The sequence below is a fragment of the Pituophis catenifer genome, unplaced genomic scaffold (assembly GCF_029215685.1).
Source record: "Pituophis catenifer annectens isolate HBS135680 unplaced genomic scaffold, rPitCat1.0.hap2 SCAF_3, whole genome shotgun sequence".
Lineage (NCBI taxonomy): Eukaryota > Metazoa > Chordata > Lepidosauria > Squamata > Colubridae > Pituophis > Pituophis catenifer.
Window position 1 is genome coordinate 30,150,515 of NW_027256883.1, and position 20,697 is coordinate 30,171,211.

General features: G+C 35.6%; 1 protein-coding gene across 1 annotated transcript; it reads right to left on the reverse strand.

The window, feature by feature from the left end:
• Positions 1-2,389: 2,389 nt before the first annotated feature.
• On the reverse strand, positions 2,390-20,640 carry DECR1 (2,4-dienoyl-CoA reductase 1). Its single transcript, XM_070942143.1, has 10 exons — positions 20,530-20,640; positions 12,068-12,267; positions 11,485-11,542; positions 11,265-11,351; positions 8,067-8,214; positions 4,230-4,329; positions 3,935-4,007; positions 3,358-3,504; positions 2,956-3,018; positions 2,390-2,531 (listed from the first exon to the last, which is right to left on the reverse strand). Exons 1-10 carry the CDS (start codon positions 20,602-20,604, stop codon positions 2,472-2,474), a joined length of 1,011 nt encoding a protein of 336 aa, XP_070798244.1. The 5' UTR covers positions 20,605-20,640; the 3' UTR covers positions 2,390-2,471.
• Between the last annotated feature and the right edge of the window lie 57 nt (positions 20,641-20,697).

Here is a 20,697-nt window from a genome sequence, read left to right on the forward strand (position 1 = left end):
TTGCCGTGGGGCTTCAAAGGGCCGCCCTACAGCTGATCAGTGGTAAAAGGCAGTTTGGTGGTAGACCGGTGCCTCCAAAAACAAATGAGTAGACCAGTGCCTGCAAAACTAAATGGGTAGGCCAGTGCCTGCAAAAATAAATGGGTAGACCAGTGCCTGCAAAAATAAATGGTTAGACCAGTGCCTGCAAAAATACATGAGTAGACCAGTGCCTGCAAAAATAATTGGGTAAGCTCTGCAAGCAGTTAAAAGCCTGGTAGACCAGTACCTCTGCTAAATCCTAAAGAATTCTTATATGACCATCAAGCCACGCCCACAAAATAAGCCATGCCCACAGAACGGGTAGTAAAAAATTTTAGAACCCAACCCTGGAAAACACTACAGCTTAGTGATAGAAATCATTTTCAGGCAAATTTTCAAGATCTGTATGAGATCTTAGCAGATGGGGCTGAGAAAGATTCCTGACTGAAACCTGGAGACCTTTTTAGAATAAAGAGGATACATTGATGGTCTTTATAAAGATTGTTATCTCTACTTCTGGCCATGATGACTACAAGTGAGGGAAACTGCCATATGACAACACAAGAAAGGCCGTAGGTTTCTCCCTTATTTAGACAGTGCCAAGCTAGACAAAACAAAGTCTGCTCTGAAGCTGGATTTTCACATATATTTATTTGGATCTCAGAATTAATCTATTTCTGGCTTTATGCAGTACAGGTTTATTAAATTACACCCCCCTTCCAAATCAAGTGGATTAGCACAAGTTAATAAACTATAGCAATCTGAATAAACTTAAAAAGAATGTGAAAATGCCACCAATCCAACTGACCTTAAGACTGTGGTCCGAATTCAGTCACTGTATAATAGTTTCAAATTTCTTTTACGGATTATTTGGTTTACTTTATACAATGTGGTGTCAATTATTGAGAACTGAATCTTGTCCCACCTTCATTGTTCTTAGAAGTCTGTGACAAAATTAGAATTCAGCAGTTGTGCATTAAGCAGATACCAACAAACACATCAGATTTCAGGGCCATCCAGTTTATCCCCAATGTCCTAAATGCCAAGTTGGAATGAAGGGAACAGTCACTCCTATAACTTCCAAAAGGTGATCATATTAAATGCTTCTGCCAACATTTGCAAAAAAAATAAAATAAATTCAATTCAAGGATGCATTCCATTTTTTGTCAGCATCAAAAAATTGGAACAGCATCAACTCAGGATGGCATGTGAATTTATTTCATTGCATCAGTGATGTCTGCTGGTGGTTTCAAATGAAGGGAGTATGTGATACAAGCTGTCAATTATTTTCAGGTTTTATAACTAGAATATTGTGTTATGGTTCCCTCTAGTGGACACTGCTTCTTACAATATTGTCAACATAAGATCAAGATATGATTAGAAGATTCAATTTCTATACTAAATGTGGAAGCATTTAGATTTAATCCCTGCCACTTCTTCAATTCCTTTATTAAATGGCACAATTTCTCCTTTTGTGTAGACTGCAGCATGATGCTTCCTATAGCCCAAACACATCTTTATTTTTCTTCATTGTAGAAAGTATGTTTCACAGTGTATTTTTAAAAATGTTTTCTTACCAATGCTGTAGCTACAATAATTTTATATATTATCATTGTAATTCAAATGCAATTCCTTCCGAATTATGGACATCTGTCTGATTTTCACTTAATATAAATGTAGACTGAAAAGATAGTGCCCTATCTCACAAGCCTAATATTAAATGGTAATATTTGTACAGAGGCAACTCCCATTCTTAAGATTCTAGACAATTCAAACAAGTGAAAAATCCACTTGTTGCTCAAGATAGACTACTGACCATAAACAATAATACAGTCTTCAATTTACGACTGTTAATTTAACAATGTTTCAAAGTTACAATGGCTTTGGAAGTGAGTGATGACCTGTACTCACTTACAATTGTTGCACCACTCCTGCAATCACATGACCACAATACAGGCACTTGTCAACTGGCTAACATCTGACTGGTTGCAGCATCCTGTGGTCTCGTGATCAAGATTTGCGACTGTTTTTGATAATTTCTGGCAAAAGAACAACAAAAAACCCAACCCTTTGGGGAAGCTGGGTTCACTTAACAGCATGATTTGCTTAATGACTGCAGTGATTAGTTTAATGCCTGTCTAAAAGTTGTCATAAAATCCAGTCCAGCTTGACTTACAACCTCAACAATTTATAATGGAAATTCTGGGCCCAATTGTGATTGTTAAATTGAGAACTTCTCGTAAAGAAAAAGGAACTATGAATGTATTAACATTTAACAATTTGTGTATGTCTGTTAAAATATTGCCTACAAAGAATGCAACATTGGAGTTTGTGAACATAAAATGGATACACATGGACATACAGATAATTATCAGCAGTGGTGGATTTTATTGCTAGAATACAGAAAATTTTAGAAAGAAGCTATATAAAAAGTCACATAAAAATGTAAATTATGAGCCTTTTGTTTTTCGTATCATTTGTTCCATGATATTCCACTGATCATTGGTGACCTAGCATAGAAAAGAAAACACTTTAGTTGAGATGCTGATTTTTTTAAACTATCATCATGTAATGTGTCGCTATAATGGGCATGACCCTGCCAGGGATAATGTTCTTAAACTGCATTCAGAGCAGAACAGATCCCAAGTAAATCAATGAGACTTAAAGCTTAGTACTCAAATCAAAAGTATATAGTAACACTTTAAAATTCTAAGAAGAAAAATAACTCTTAAAAGTGGTGGATAGAGGTGGCAATAGCCTCATGAGACCTGGATTGTTTTAACCAAGCATGAAAAGCTGACATTGGGAGGAAAAATGAAGAAATATGATGGGAAGCATAGCAGAATGGACGGCAGGATTAACTGATTACCACGCCTGATAAGAGTTTTCCATTTTGTAGCCTTTTGTTACAAAGTTTTCCTTGTAAATTATTACCTTACGTAATTCATTGAATTCTCCAGCCATAGACACGTATTCCCCACCATCCATTCTAATGACCTGTAAGATTGATGCAGAGGTTGTTCCATTAAGAAATTCAAATTATCAGCTGAACTAGCTTACTTCAGTGGAACTTTTGTACAAGAAGAAATACCTTTAAAGTACTCAACTTCTGTGACTTATTGAACTGTACTAAATTTGCATAAAGCATTCTTTCCACTAGGCCGTAGGTAGTTTTTAAAAAGTTAAAGAGTGATTCATAAAGCATTCTCATCATGCCCACAGAGCTTGATGTAAAAACGCTGGAATTAAACACCTTCAAGGAATCAGGTGGCGCTTGGGTGTAATTACACTTTTCTAACAGCAGCAGTGAGCTTCATGCACCCAGGATCAACTTACTGCTCCATTAACCCAATTCGCATAATCACTACAGAGGTAGGTGGCAAGGTTGCTGATCTCTTCCACAGTTCCCAGGCGACCACAAGGAATTCTCTGGATCATTTCTTTCTCAAAGATCCCTGTGGGATCCAGGCGGCTGAAGGCTCCCTGGAAAAAAAAAACCAACAACAACCAGGGGGGAAAAATGATTGTTGTAGCAAAAAGATTCGTGGCTTGCAAAAAGAAAGTAGAAGAAAAAAGAACAGTAAAACAAAAGGAAAAAAAATGTGATCACAAGGAAGCAATTCTAAAATGTCACTCATAATTATAGGAACTCCTTGAGTTACGACACAGCTGTAACTCCGGGTAGTTGTAAATCAGGTCACTCATCTGACCGACCCGATTTTACGACTTATTTTATGGCCTTTTTTGTGGCCTTTGTGGTTAATCAAATTCGCAATCGTTAAGCAAATCATTGGTTTGCTATGGGGGCGGTTTTGCCAAAAACTGGAGTTAAATCCATACCCAACCCTGTGTGGGGCAGTGCTTCTGGTCACTGCAAAGAACTCAGTTAATTTATTAATGGGTAATAATTTACCTTTGTCCTTATTGGACCTGGTTGAATCACATTGAATCTCATGCCGTATCTACCCCATTCAGCTGCAAGAGACCTAGAAATCAGCAGAAATTAATTAAATATTCTGCATCCAGAGATTAATATAGCTGCAAAATGTAAGGCTGCTAAATGAGCAGAGACTACAGTTCTGTGAAAAGTAGAGACAGATCTAAAACGAAGGTTTACAGGAGAAGCAGGAAAACAGCTAAATTTGATTCTCTCCTTGAGAGAATCAAAGGTATCAAGAAAAAGTAATGCATTTTTAAATAATACTCACTTGCACAGGGCATCTACACCTGCTTTGGCAGAAGCACTTGGTACTACAAACCCAGACCCGCTTTCTGCATAGACGGTTGTAATGGCCAGAAATGCTGCCCCTGAAAAATTCAGGAAAATTCAGTTATAACTTTGACCTGACAGTTGACTGAGCTTTTCTTATATTTCTTGTAGAAATTGGGATGTATCAGTCAAGACCGAAACACTAGCATTTACATCTAAACCTTTATGGACATGTAGGTATCTGTGTATCTGTACCTATTCATACAGATGCACACAATGCAGTAATTTCAGTTTTCTGTTTGTAGACTTTAAAAGCATCCATTTCAAAAGAAGAAAGAATACAATTTTTAAAAAGACATTCATACCCATATTTACAACATTGTTTTGGCAACAGAAAGGGATAAAAATTATTATTTGTACTATTTGTGATTTGCAAATAAGTCACCTTCCATTAGATGCTTAAATGGATTATTATATTTTATTTCTTTTCTTTGCAGCTAAGTTCCAAAGGCTGCAGTTTTGTTGACCAACTGTTAATAAAACAAAAACTGATCATATATTTGACGACATGTACTTAATCAATAAGTATGTACACTTCATGTTGAACATATTACTGGCAATATAAAGTTAAAGAAAAAATAGCAATAGCAATAGCACTTAGACTATATACCGCTTCACAGGGCTTTATAGCCCTGTCTAAGCAGTTTACAGAGTCAGCATATTGGCCCCCAACAATGTGAGTTCTCATTTTACTGACCTCGGAAGGATGGAGGGCTGAGTCAACTTTGAGTCTGGTGAGATTCAAATTGCCAAATTGCAGGCAGCCGGCAATCAACTTGGGCGTCCTCCTGGATTCACGGCTGTCTTTAGAAGAGCCCTTGACGGCCGTGACCGGGAGGATTTTTCATCAGGTTCCCCTGATCCGCCAGTTGCGTCCCTTTCTGGATTGGGACTCCTTACGCACAGTCATTCATGCCCTCGTCACCCCCGCCTGGACTATTGTAACGCTCTCTACATGGGGCTCCCCTTGAGGAGCACCCGGAGGCTCCAACTGGCGCAGAGTGCGGCTGCGCGGGTGGTAATGGGAGCGACATGGCGTTCCCATGTAACACCCCTCCTGCGCGAGCTGCACTGGCTCCCGGTGGTCTTCCGGGTGCGCTTCAAGGTTTTGGTTACCACCTTTAAAGCGCTCCATGGCTCAGGACCTGGGTACTTGTGAGACCACCTACTACCACCAATAGCCTCCCACCGGCCAGTACGCTCCCATAGAGAGGGGCTCCTCCGGGTGCCGTCGGCCAAACAATGCCGACTGGCGGCCCCCAGGAGGAGAGCCTTCTTTGTGGGGGCACCTATCTGGAACGAGCTCCCCCCGGAGATACGAAGGATCCCGGATCTGCACACCTTCCGCCGTGCTTTAAAGACCTTTTTATTTCACCAGGGGGGCCTGGCCTAATTTTCTCCCTCTTTTATAAAAGATTTTTAATTTTTAATATTTTTTAGTATTTTATATATTCAAATTTTAAAATTGGTTTTAAATTGATTGGGGTTTTAATTTGTCTGGGCCAAAACTATTTAATTTGATTTTAATTCCACTTTTAAATTTTGTATGTATGTATTTTATTGTTTGGCTGTGCACCGCCCTGAGTCCTTCGGGAGTAGGGCGGTATAGAAATTAAAAAATAAAAAATAATAAAAAAAAATCAGCAGAAATAGCCTGCAGTACTGCATTCTAACCACTGTGGCTCAGTATTTATGTATTTAACTATATGACATATAGTTAAATTGGATAGTTAGCATAATTAATGATCTTATTTTTTTTATAAAAATGTGCTTTACAAATGGTAGCAGTTGCAAAATAATGTTTAAGCATCCATATAAATGTGATGCAGATATTTCCTTTGTTTTGTTTGTAGTGTCAAGCGAGACAAAGCCAAAATGGTTTGTAGGAATCAGTTAATAATAAAAGTGGTAGCCATTTTCAATAATCATTATTACAAGGGTTATAAGTGCTAACATTCCATAAATTGCCTAACATTCCATAAAATGCCTAGTTTGCATAATTTATATCTACAAGCAAAATTTACTGTATGTGTAATGTTTAGTTTAGTTTATTGTCATTGCACCTCGTACAACGAAATTAAATGCCATCTTCAATATACATTATACATAAAATAAAACAAAACACACATCCTTCACATTCTATACAACTTAATTGAAAACCCTTGATATTGCATTAATATTGCACTATACAGTAGAATTCAATATAGTTACTGCTCTGGGATAGAAGCTGTTTTTCAGCCTATTTGTCCTTGTTTTTATTGTCCTGTACTGTCCGCCAGATGATCATAGTTCAAAAAAAGGGTGCCCAGAATGAAATGAATCTTTAAGAATGTTTTGAACTTTCTTAAGGCAGCAGGAGCTATAAAGAACTTCCAAAGAGGGGAGACGGCAACCAATAATCCTCTGGGCAATGATGTTAACCCTCTGGAGTGCTGTCCTATTTGCCACTGTGCAATTAATTGGCAAACCACATACAGGTGCAGTAAGTTAAAATACTCTATATGGTGCAACAGTAGAAGGTCACCAGCAGTTTTTCATTCAGTTGTTGTTTACTGAGAAGTCTTAGGTAGTATAATCTCTGCTGGCCCCCTTTTTTTTTCTCAAAAAAGTTTTTTTATTTTTATAGACAAACAAACATACAATACATAATCAATCCATCAGTGAATCATCTGCGTGCATCTTTGGTGTCTTCTCCCTACTCAATTATTTCTCATATCTTAATATTTATCATTTCATTTGTTATAACATTTCTCCCCCCTTTCTTTACAATATTACTTTATACATCTCTTCTTCAACCAATCATAAAATTGCCCCCATATCTAAAAATACTCCGATTCCTCTCTATCTTTAAATATCAAGGTCAATCTATTCATTTCTGCACAATTCAATATTTTCTTAATTATTTCTTCCTCCATAGGATTTTCTCTGCTTTCCATCTTTGTGCAAATACTACCCTTGCTGCTGTTATCACATGTACAATCAAATATATATATTCCATACTAAATTTCTCTGGTAAGATACCCAATAGGAACAGTTCAGGTTTTAAATCTATATGTTGTTGTGTAATTTCTTCTAACCATGTTTTAATTTTCATCCAATAATTTCTTGCTTCTGGACATGTCCAACACATATAATACGATCCAGGTAACTAATGACATTTTGCTGGGCTCTTTTGACCAGTGCTTCAATATGACTTTATTTAATTATTTTAAATCTATTTTAACTTTTGTGTACAAATGTTTTATTTTGGCTGTTCACCGCCCTGAGTCCGAAAGGAGAAGGGCGGTATAGAAATCTGAAAAATAAAAATAAAAATAAAATAAATGAGCACCCCAAGTCAGGTCCTTTTTTATGATAACAACCAGAAACTTAAAACTAGCCACTTGCTCCACTTGGTCTCCATTGATAACCAAGGTCTGGATGTCTGATCTATTCCTGCTATAGTCCACTATAAGCTCCTTGGTCTTATTGGTGTTAAGGACCAAGTTATTATAATGTATAGCAATGGCAAGACGTGAACTGTTAAACAGGCTAACAGCAGCTCTTCCTTTGGTACCTGATAACTGTAATGTAGCTTTTCCTCCAGAAGGTGGGTAGGTAGAAAAAGTTGACTCATTTTCCCAAAAGGGTTTGCTAATAACTAACAAAGTATGAGGCCTATTTTCAGAATAATGAACTATACTAAAAGCTGAAATTTCCGGACATCTGCAAGGAAACAAACATAGATGTCACTTGCATTGTGACAAAATAGTGATGTTGATCAATTTGTGCTTACCTTTCTGGGCTTTAATCAATTCTTTTCCAATTTGCAACGTTACAAAAGCAGTACCATTCAAAACAATATCAGTGATAGCCTTCCATGCATTTGGAGAAAGACGTTCAGAAGGAGAAATAAAATTTCCAGCAGCATTATTTATTATTACCTGAAATAAAGAAAAATACATTAGATCTGCATTTGGTATACTGTTTACTTGAGATAATAAATAAGCAGTTACCAATTTCTACATAAACAAAAGACTAACAGTCAAAACTTGTCATGTCAAGTAATACTTCTGGCTTTAAAATGTGACTATTTCAATATAGTCATGTGAAAAAATAAATACCATATATACTCGAGTATAAACCGACCCGAATATAAGCTGAGGCACCTAATTTTACCACAAAAAACTGGGAAAACTTATTGACTCGAGTATAAGCCTAGGGTGGGAAATGCAGCAGCTACTGGTAAATTTCAAAATAAAAATAGATACCAATAAAATTACATTAAGTGAGGCATCAGTAGGTTAAATGTTTTTGAATATTTATTTCAAAGAAAAACAGTAAACAGTAAACTAGTTCTGTAAGTGGAAAAGAGGGTCAACAAAAACAATATGGTATCAACAATAACTTTAAAAGTACAACCTTTAAAACCTTAGCTCAATCAGCAACCAAGCTAAAACACAAGAGTTAAAATCCTTCAAAACTGGATTTTTGATCTCCCTTTTATTTTGAGACATAATAGACTAGTTTTACACTATAACTAAATTACACAAGAGAATGTAGTATATATACCAAAAATAATTCAATAACAATTTAATCTGATACATTGGGTTAAGTGACGTAGGTCTTGATCTAATTTCAGGCAAGTTCAAGCCTCTGTTAAGAGATACCTGCATTCTCTCTCTCTCCCCCTTCCTTTTTCTTTTTTTTCTCTCTTTGTCTCCTTCTTTCTTCTCTCTTTTTCTTTCTTTCTCCCTCCCTCTCTGTGAAAAACCCTAGAAGGTCTTTGGTAGGAGGAAGAAAAGCCAGAGGTTTTGAAACGTTTTGTAGCTTACCCTGAGCAAGGATAGCTAGTGCAGGCACTTACAATAAGCTCTCAACTAAAGTTCAGTGCACGTAGGGATCCCCAAACAGTGAGGATGAAGTGTGAGTAAAAGAGTTTACCCTTCCCTCCCTATCTACCCTCTCTCTTTCTCCCACCAACCCTTTCTCCTTCTCATCTGGCATTCTTAGAGCTCCACTATTGATTAGCTTAGCCTGAGCAAGGATAGCTAGCAGCCAATTACAATAAGCTCTCAACTCAAGCTCAGTGCACCTGGGGATATTCCCCAATTCTTTCACTGTTAATCCCAGTGTAATTATCTTTATAACTTTTGTTATTCACAATATCGTATCTAAAAACCTCCTTTTTATTATTACTATCCACCCGTACGTTACTTATTCATATTTAATCACGTTGTCTTTGTCTTCTTTATTTCCAGCCGTTGTGTCTTGTTTCTTCATTTTCTTGTCTGCTTGCGTACACTTCATTTCAGCTTCAATGTCCTCAAATTTTATCCTCCATGTATCATTTTAGTTCACCTGATTCTAATTTTAAGTATTTGAGATAGTGATGAATGTAGGAAGGTACTTATGTTTTCCACATGCAAAATCTGCATTGAGGTTTACTTAAAATTACACAATGGACTAGAAAAAGCAAATGTGCATGATATTTTTTTATATCTATCAGTACTGTTGTATGTTGAAATAGGTTAATAAAATAAAAAAAAAAATCAATGGTGTGTACTTTTCTCATGACTGTGCCTAAACTTTCTAACTAGCAAGTAAAACTATGCTAATAATAAAATAATCTACTATTGCTTATTCCAGTGTTTTTCAGCTTGATATGGAATGCACAGCTGGAGAAGTAGTGGAACGGAATGCTGGCAATAGCATCATGGCTTCCCAGGGAAGAGGCACAACATTCCACAGAGGACCCCAAAACAAAAGACTTCAAAGTCCTGAACTAGATGGGGAAGGGAAGGGAGGAAAAGGTTCAGGGTAGCCACACAATACAATCTCTCAGAATATATCTACTAAATTGGGAGATTATAGCTTTAGTCTGGCAAGATTCAGTCTATTAGGTGTAAGGAAATAAACAACTGGATTTTATCAGATCTCACTGCTTCGTCTTTGGACTTGGGCCTGACACTAAGCAACTTTTAGATGGACTTCAATTTCCAGAATTTTTCAGCCAGCTTAAATAATCGTCTTTCCTGTTGGTTTATGCATGCTTACATGAGTGAAATGTTATATCTAAAAAAGCCTTGACATATGTGGCTGTATATCAGAGGGTAATAAAGCTGATTTTTATGATATAATGCAATCTATTATGAATGGATCATGAAGGTGTCCAAAATTCTTACTAAAATGTAAACTTTTAACATGTCAAAATGAGATCAAGAAATATTAAATAACTTAATAGAAATGAAATCAATCAAAATTAGTTTTTGTCATTAGACCAAGACCAAACTACAAATCCTGACATGTCACTCCAAAATCATGACTTTCATTCCAGAAATTAAACCTTAATACAAACAAACCATGCTAGGACTTTGCCCAGAACAATTTGAAGAAAATTTTATCAATATGAAAAATGCTGTACATTAGAAGGTATGCTCACAGTACAAGTCCAAACTTCTACTGGAGATATGTTTAATTAAGAGAGAAGAAGCAACTCCCTGAATCTTATAGACTAGTTTTCTGATAAATTATTTTTCAGGAGATTCTGATTTGCTGACCTTATGTCATATTATGGCCTGTTCCACTGGATGGGGCTTTATGGGTATTATCAATTAATATGCATTAGTATTCAATTATCAATTAGTATACATATAGATAAGTGGGTCTCAACCTTCCTAATGCCGCGACCCTTTAATACAGTTCCTCATGTGGTGACCCCAAACCATAAAATTATTCCTAAAACCACTGAAAATATGTGTTTTCTGATGGTCTTAGGCGACCCCTGTGAAAGGGTCGTTCGACCCCCAAAGGGGTCCCAACCCACAGGTTGAGAACCACTGAGAGATGATAGTTAATACCTTGTTACTGAAATTACAATAAAAGTCCATTTGTATTGCCTTTTGCTTGATTAGTTTACTTATATGACATTCTTTTTTGTTACATCGTACATTATTTTTCCAGGAATAATAAATCAAACTTTTCAATTACGTACATCAGGATGCCCAGCCACTTCAATTAATTGACTGACTGCATTGGTAACAGACTCTGGATCTTTCACATCACACTGAATTGCATGAACCTGCATAATTACAGTAAAATAATTACATAACCACCAGCAAAAAAAATGTTTAAAGAAATTAAACATTAAAGAAATATGGCTTTGCATACTAGATTCAGATGATGTGCAAGATACTAATAACAATTTTAAATACCTTATTTCCAGTTTTGGAAGATATTTCTTCTGCTGTTTGATTCAATACATCAAGTTTCCTGCAAATAGTTATAAATGTGAGTTCTAATTGTTTACATAACAAAAAGTATTCCATATTTATGACACTATAATCCTTTAATTTGGGATAGAGTTGGAGTTACTGGATGGAGCTGAGAGTTTACTGGCTGGATGTCCTATCTGACACCATACACAGTGTTATAGTGTATATAGTGTTATATAGTTTAGAAAATGCAGTTACAGATTCTTCATATTGTTCCTTATATAACTGTTATTCTGTGCTAATTCATACCAGATTCATGCACCAAAGAAATTCAGAGTCTTAGGGTCTATGGGAGACTACCTTAGGCTCTCTGAGAATTTATGAATTTCCTCAGAAAACAAAGAGGCAAACATGCTCTTAGGAATTTCTCTGCCCTTGTAGTAAAAGTCTAACACTGTTGTGCCTCATCCAGTACATAACACTAAACAAACAGGAGTTTATCCAGCAAGGAACAATTTATCACTCAACTAGGATGAATGGGAAGTAAAAGAGAACATGGAAATGTAATAAGTTTTGTTTTTACCGGCTTGCTATAACACATTCTGCTCCCAGATTAGAGAGTGCATTTGTTATCCCTTTTCCAATGCCCGTACCACCGCCTGTAATAAAGGCCACTTTCCCATGAAAAGCATCTGGTGGCAGCATCACTTTCTGAAGCGGTGTAAAGAAGGAGCCTTGACCACTCTTCGTTTGATATAGTACGTTTGTTCCATGGGTGAAATGCTGGGGGGGAAAAAAGGATAATTTTAACCTAGAGGTATTTTTCAACTGTAGACATCGCACCAAGGCAACTGCTACCGTCAATAATAAGTGATAATGTATATAATTTTTTCAAGCATTCTGCTTTACATGTCTTGATATAGCCATGATCCTTACAAAAACATTTTATGTAAAGTCTGTGACTAAGTTCACTCATTACTTTAAGGTATGATTTGCTTAACTTAGTAAATAAATCAGTATTGGTTTACGAAAGAGTATAGTGCTTTATTAAATAAAGCTATTCACACTAAGCAAACATTGCTCGGCAAAGTAAAATTTCAGCTCATAATTGATCCAATGCTCCTGAAATCAATAACATGTACCAAAACAATCTCGTTTCATTGTTTTCTGTTTAGATGATATTACTCTGACAATGTGAACTGCCCTGAAATATTATGCTACAGAAGAAGTGGTCTGCAGAGGGACAGGGATACTCTCCAGAAGATTCCATTCCTAAATTGGTGACTCTTAATCTGAATGTTTATTTACATACACCACATATTTCTGGAAGATGCTCTGTATCACTACCATTATAACAAAACCACAATGTTGGCTCTCATTTTAAGACCCTGTTCCTGTTTTAATGAGATATTGCTTCTAAGCATCAGTATATTGCCGTCAACAATCTGGGTCCTCATTTTACCCACCTCAGAAGGATGGAAGGCTGCCTGCAATTTGGCAGTTCGAATCTCACCTGAGCCTGGTGAGATTCGAACTGCCAAATTGCAGGCAGCCCGCAGTCAGGAAAAGTACAATACCCTGCAGTACTGCATTTTGACCATTGAGCCACCAAGGCTCATATGCTTCAGAACTTCAAGGTTGGCATCCAAGTAAGAATTATATATAATGGGGATAAAATGAAGAAAGGCATTTGTCCTGCCCTGAAATTTTTGGAGGAAGCGGAAAATAGCTCTTTGACCGGAACTAGTTTTTTCTTCATTTTCTTCAGTACATATAAATATATCATTAATACAGTTAATAATCACTATTTCTACCAAATAAGAAATGCTGGCCTTCAATCTTCAAATCATTTATTTTTCCCCTCAATTTTGAAATAAATATTAAATCATTTTTTCATTCTCTTAGTTCCAGCTTTAGTCACACCTAAAATTGGTCATTACCAGTTCAAGTCCAATTAATTTCAATGGCTCTGCTATGTTTCATTGTATCAAATAGTTGCTATTAAAATGGTTAAAGGCCAAATTATATTTAATACATGCACACACTTCCAAATCTAGTTCTTAAGAGGTTTTAAAGATCTTTAAACAATATTATGAATCTAGATATTCATGCAAGACAGCTATTTAGCTCTGAAGTGGAAAAGATGCTCATTCTTTAAAGAAGCCATGACTTTTTTTTTGAGCTCACACAGTCGCTTTGCAGTTCGGGTTCCTTTGTGAGGAGAAAATGGCAGGATCTTCAAACAGTGAGAGCAGTTTCCTATGTCTAAAGAAGCCTCTTGAAATCTCTGTCTTTATAATGTAGAAGAACAAGAGCATGGGACACTAAAATTTACTAGGTACAAAATTTACTAGATAGGGAAGGGATATACAGTCATTTGTACCTTCTGTTCAAAGGTATCAACAAAGATGTCAGCATGAATAAGGCTAAAATAATGGTACAGATTTCTAGAACATTAATGATTATTAGTTGCTGGTTAGCACCATTATCTGCAGAATCAGATAATTTAGTCAAGTTACAGCTATGTTTGCCAAAAGTCCATGAAACAGATTTAATCATGTGCCAAAATTTGCATGGCCTATATGCTAAATGAACAGAATTAAAAGAATTACATCCTTTTATTTTGTTGAAAGAGTAAACCAAGATTATTGGACAAAGTGCAAAGTGCTGGAGAGGCCAGCACTCAAGTTGTACTGTGATGCCTCACTTAACAATTCTGTTTTATACATCCACGCATGAACTCATATTCTTCTGCAGCTGTTAAATGGACTTTCGGGTCCCCAATACACAACATAATCATTATCAGAGATATAAATGCTTACATAGCATGGACATCAGCTTCAGGTTATATTGCTCCACCATCGGAACTAAACACTATCCTTAATTTTGACTGAGAATGGATGGGGAAGATACAACTCAAAAACATTTTACTGACTGTTAAAGAATAGTCCCTATTAAAGAAGTAGCCTGTGATATATAAACCTACTACAATGAATTTTATTCCTTATAGTTCAAATTGCACAATGATGATCTACCTTGATCATCAGCAAACAATAAAAATGGTAGTAATTGGAGGTTTATATACAAAACTATCTTATTGATTTTCTTCTTACAATTGGCAGAGATATATTACAAACCTAAAGTTTTGTTTACTAGGTACTTTTTATCAGTCTCTTGAATATGAGTTGCTTGCAAACATATCATGTCTTGATTTAATTTTTTCAGATAGTGAAATAGCTTTTTTCTTTTTTGTGGGGAAAATCTGTCTCATTAACATTCCATGTTAAAATCTTACAATCCATGCATTATGAAGAAGTTTCAGGAACTCCAGCTATAGCTCCCATCTCCACAGCATGACCTTGGTCAGCATCACACTTATCTTTTTCTTTAAGACCCAATTCTTATGATAATAGATCTTTATCTTTTGAGAAATTGTGCAGTTCTGATCTGTATCTTTCCGAAAAATCCTATACCTTGGGTACTGAATTTAGTCTACATTAATTCTTAGAGGTAAAGAGGGTGAAAAAAGAGGGTGAAAATCTGGGTGCATCTTATAGTCCGAATGTAGCCCCGCCCAGCCTCTGAAACGTAAGTTTCAGAGGCTGAAAAAAAAGCAAGGCGCAGAGCTCACAACCAACGAACCTGTTGCTAAAGTTCACCTCTGAGAAAGAGCTAATTGGGGGTATTCCGGGAGGCCAATCCACACCAATCAGTTTTTTTCTTATTTTCCTCCCCAAAAACTAAGGTGCATCTTATACTCCGGTGCGTCTTATAGTCCAAAAAATACGGTAATTCTTCTGACTCCCATCTTTCTTATAACTTTTCAGTATTGAAAAGTACTTTGGGATTAGAATGGGGTAATAATCCCACAGTTGGACAGATCCACTGAAAAGAATTAAAGAAACACAAGGGAAATTGCTCCAAACTTATTTTGATCTCACTGATATTTTAGGTTTGTTTGATTGATGTATGGAGATATAAAATAGACTGGTGTAAGATTACACTTTCTTTTCAGAGAGACATAAATCTTTTTCTAGAATTGATATGATATGGATTACCCAAAAATTGCTCTACAAAACAACTATAGTTAATATTCTTTCAAAATCTTTTTCTGATCATAACTCACCTTAAATTTGGGCCTCAGTCTTTTAAATGGAGATTAAATGAGTCTAGTTTTGCAGACACCACAGTTTGTTGAAGATTATAAACCAGTATTCCAAGATTATTTTAATAATAATCTGGGCAAGGGAACTAACTTGACAAGAGTTTAGGATGATTGTAAACCGTGATACGAGGCTATTTCATACAATATAATACATTAAGAAGAAAATGGATGGAACAATCCAAAAAGTGTTAGATAAATTAAAACTGAAGAAAGAAAACTTCAAAAATCACCAGAAGATCTTAACATTCTTAACCAATTAAAACTATAGCACAAAAATTTTCTTTGTTGACTGCTTCAGATATTGAAATATACAATACCACCACTTATTTGCAAATAAACCAGGGGGTGGCTGGTACAGAAATTAAGAAACCATACAGGAAAGGAGATGATAATTAAGCTTCAGGAAGGAAATAAAGCTTACATGGATAACAAAAATATTCAAAGACTCTTTCAGAACTATTATACTAATTTATGTAAGAAACATGAAGTTTCATTAAAACATATTGATGTTTATATTTTGATTCAAAATCTTCCTAAACTATTGGAAAATTACAAGCAAAATTTGAACAGTCCAGTCCAGTAACAACCTCTGAAATAACAGAAGCAATTAGAGCCTGAGTGGTGCAGCAGACTAATGCTACTGTTAAAGGTAGTATTTAGCTTCCAGCTGCCTGCAATTACTGCGAGTTCAATTCTCACCAGGCTCAAGGTTGACTCAGCCTTCCATCCTTTCTAAGGTAGGTAAAATGAGGACCCGGTTTGTGGGGGCAATAAGCTGACTTTGTATAAAATATACAAAAGTATGAAGGCTATTGCTTAACGCCTTGTAAGCCGCCCTGAGTCTCCGGAGAAGGGCGGCATATAAATCAAAAATTAATTTTTTTTTTAACAAAGCTAACTTAGGTAAAGCGCTGAGATTGGATGGTTTATCAAGTGGATTCTATAACTTTTGAAGACCAATTACTCATTCCAATGAAAGATTTAATGAACTCTATTCTACAAGGAAATTCTATGTCTGATTCATGAAAAAATGCCTACATTTCTTTGATACCTAAGTATAGACTTCTGTGAAAAAGTATAGACCAATTTCTCTTCTTAACTATGACTATAAACTGTTTACATCCATTTTAACTGAAAGATTTCAAAAAGTTTTTTGAGATTTCATACATGAAGACCAAGTGTAGTTTTCTATCCAGAAGCCAATTAAAAGACAATGTGAGAGTAATCTTCCTTTAAATGAACATTTACAACATCATAGTGACTAACAGATTGCCTGTTTTAATCTTCTAATCTAATCTTCTTAGATGCAGAAAAAGCTTTTGATAATTTCAATTGGAACTTTATGTTTAAAGTAGTCAAAAAATGGATTTTGGATTGGGCTTTTTACAGGGATTGAAGTCCATTTATAAACTCCAATAAGCATGGATTATGACGAATGGAGATTTGACAAAACCATGTGAAATCCAGAAAGAACAAGACAGGGGTGTCTTTTATCCCCTTTATTATTTATCCTGATACTGGAACTGCTAAATAGGGACATCAGATAAGATGACAGAGTAAAAGGATTACAAAGTAAAGTACATAAGTATAAACTTCGTGCTTTTGCTGATGACTTGGTTTTGATTTTGCAAGACTTATTGAAGAACATTGAATATGTTATAAGGAAGATTAAAATATTTGGAGAAATGGCAGGTTTAAAAATAAATAAATTAAAGACAACAATATTGACTAAGAATATGAATGTGGAAGAGCAGAGGAAATGGAATTTAAAATTGGATTAAATTTATGAAACAGGTAAAGTATTTGGGGGTGACTCTCATTAATGCAAATTCTAATTCAAATGACATATCTAGATCTACTGATATTTGTAGAAGATAAAAACAAGAAGATAAAAAGAACAATTACTAAGTGAAGGTTAGTTGATTGGTTTAATTATAATATAATCTTTCAAAGATTAAACTAGATAAAAACTTGTATTTGCAGGAATTAAATCTGAACTGAATAGGCTTTTATGTTTTGGAGATAACTACGTAATTGCTAACATGTATAAAATGTTATTTAAGATGAATCTGGAAGATGAATTTGTTAAAGATTGTATGGTAAAATGGGCGAAAAACTACAATATAATTGTAGATCAATGGGAGAATATATAAAGTAATGGTTTAAAATTTACTTTGAATTACAGTTTAATTTTTTTTTTTATAAGATGATATTGGTATTGAGATAGACTGGGCTCAAATATAGAGAGAGATTTCCAACAAGTTTTGGAACTGCAACCAAAATCCAGATACATTCTATTATATGTGGTGGTCCTGCAAGTATGCTAAATCATATTGGATAAACACAATATTGATAATGCAGAAAATATTTAGAATACAAATATTAATGAAACCTGAAGCTTTTCTTCAGGTATTATGAATAAGCCAATTGAAAAACCGTTTGGAATGTTATTTCTTTTCAGGGGGACACCAACTGTTGAAGAGTGGGATTGACTGAATTAGCAGAGATGGGAAAATTAACTGTTCTGATTAGAGACAACAGATTAGACAAATTTATAAAAGACTGGAAGCCATTTGTGGATTTTCTACAAGTTAAATACAATGACAGATGGTTAACAGAAGGATTTGAAGATTAGGGGTAACTTGTTGACTATTGATGTTGGGTCAATTTGATTATTAGATACATAGATTTTCATGGGATATTTGTTTATGTAATATAGTATTTTTTGTTAAATACAATGGAAAAGTTTATAACTATTTGTAGACCTGTTGTATAAGGGGAGGAGAATATATTAGATTTTTTTGTATCTTTCAGCATTCAGCTGGATTTTTTCTTATGTTTAATGTAGATGAATTTGATATTTGGCCTATTTTTCTTTTTTTGCACACAAGTTTTTTCCCCCCTTTTTGCTGCTAGTACTGGATATTTGTTAGTTTGTTTCTTTTTTTCCTTTCCTTTTCTTTGTATTTTATATTTGGTGATAAAAGAATAACATTTTTTTTTAAAAAAAGAAGTAGCCTCTGATTAAAAATAAGCATTGTAGCAAATTCTATTCTGCTTAAGTGTTAATTCAGAAGTAAATAAGGAAAAAATTCAAAAATTCTCAATATTAAAAAGAAAGGCTGGTATAGGTGTCACATGTACAAGAAATTGAATAGTTTCAGCAAACTGCAATTTGAAGGCATGAACATTGTACATGTTGGCTCAACTGTGCTGCTCTTCCTGAAATCATTAAATTGAGAAAAATGGTAAAGGTAGATTAAAACTATCATTGATGTTAAGAGAGGACTATGGTGGGTGAATTAGAATATCCTTACACATAAATTATAGTTCATCTAAAAATTAGGCAAATCATCCACATGTTAAATAACTACACTATACACAGGAGCTTCAAGTTATTAGCAAGCTGCTTCTTTGGTTGGAAAATAGCATTACTCATAATTTGAGCTGTATTTAGGACAAAGTTCACATTAAAACATCTTCACAGAATATTTCCCGCTTTTTCTATTAAGTGATTCATTAACATAACACATGTGTTGCTATTTATTAGAAGTCCTGTAATCAAAAGGCATTTGATAGTCATACCATATCTGTATTTATTGATTACTGTACAATTTAAGTGCAACATAAGCATGAATAGCAGAATGACAAAACAGATCATAAAGTTGCAAACAAAAAAAACAAACCTGTATGAGAAATGGAGTCAATTGTGGGGGGAAAAGATTCTAGGCTGTTAAGGAGATAACAAGATCACTTTACTCTCTAGGTTAAAGGTTATCAGCAAGTTAAAGAAATGGTAAAAGTTACAAAAGTTTTACCTGTGGTAGAAAAGCGGGATGAATCCTAGCAGGCATTACCTTGAGCAACAGCAGTTAATAGTTTTCAATTGGTGCCCAGCCAAAGTTCAAACCTTTCAAAAATCCACCAAACACTAAGAATTTGTTATAGGTGTATTAGTAAGAAACAATTACTAAAATCTTTCATAAAATTTGGTTTTGATAAGCTTAAGCGTTGGCCTTATACCAGAATGAATGAGTCAGTACCTCACTCAAACTTAATTCTGTGCACAACTCAACCACAGCATTTTTAGGCAATCTATAGTAAAGAAAAGTTGGCCAGATCTTCCCTTCCAACATCATGAGGCAGGACTCCTATTTATACTCCTATTCATACATATAACACACACACACACAAACACAACATAGGATGTAATATACTAAATTAAGATAAAGCCATAATAAAATCACTATAATACGGAGCCATAGAACTACAATGCAATAGATATTATAATGGGGTGTATATGGACCATATACCCCATATAAAGATGGGATTTGGTGTACAGACTACCTCCTCCACCATGGTAAAACCTTGGGCAACTTTCTGTCTTAACAGAGCGGCTCACAGTCTATACACACGGCGACCGAAATGGATATTATATAGAGGCAGCATCTAGACAACAGTTCTTTTAAGAACTGGCTGACCAAAAGGACTATTATATGTATAGAAATTACGTACTGAACGCTTCCTTGAAAGCCAGGAGTGAGTTAGTAGTAATAATTAAACTTTTGGGTTGAACTATTACTACTTAATAGTAATAGTTTCGGGGAGGGGGGTGTTTAACCATTACTAATGAATAGCAACAGTTTCGGGGAGGAGAAACCTAACTCCTTTATTATTCCGCATCTGTCCAGAAACGGCTGTATCTTTCGCTACTCTTCTCCTCCCTGCACTTTCCAGGGGTCTCTTTTTTGGGGGGGCAAAATGACCGCTCCGGGCGCCGTTTCGGGACTCACTAGAAACGGCAATTGTTAAATTCGCCGCCTCCCTGAAGAGAGAGCTGAAACGGTGCCCGAAGGAGAAGAGAGTTTTCAGCTTCTCACCCGCACAGCCGCCGAATAAAGCCGCGGAGCGAATAAAGCCTGCGAGCCGCACCGAGCGAACACCCCAATCGCCATCTTTCCGTCTCCAGTGGCGCTTCGGAAACGCCTCCCCTTCTCCGCAGTCTAAGAGACCGCGGGGATGGGGCCGAGGGGGCGGGGCTTGACAGG

Bases quoted from the DNA above. Each gene is read 5' to 3' on its own strand.
- DECR1 (XM_070942143.1), bottom strand. From the start codon at position 20,604: ATGGCGATTGGGGTGTTCGCTCGGTGCGGCTCGCAGGCTTTATTCGCT. The intron at 11,543-12,067 runs GTAAAAACAAAA...AACTATTTGCAG, and splicing joins GAATGTGTTATAGCAAGCCG to GAAACTTGATGTATTGAATC. The intron at 8,215-11,264 runs GTACGTAATTGA...TCTTTATTTCAG, and splicing joins AAGTGGCTGGGCATCCTGAT to GTAATAATAAATAATGCTGC.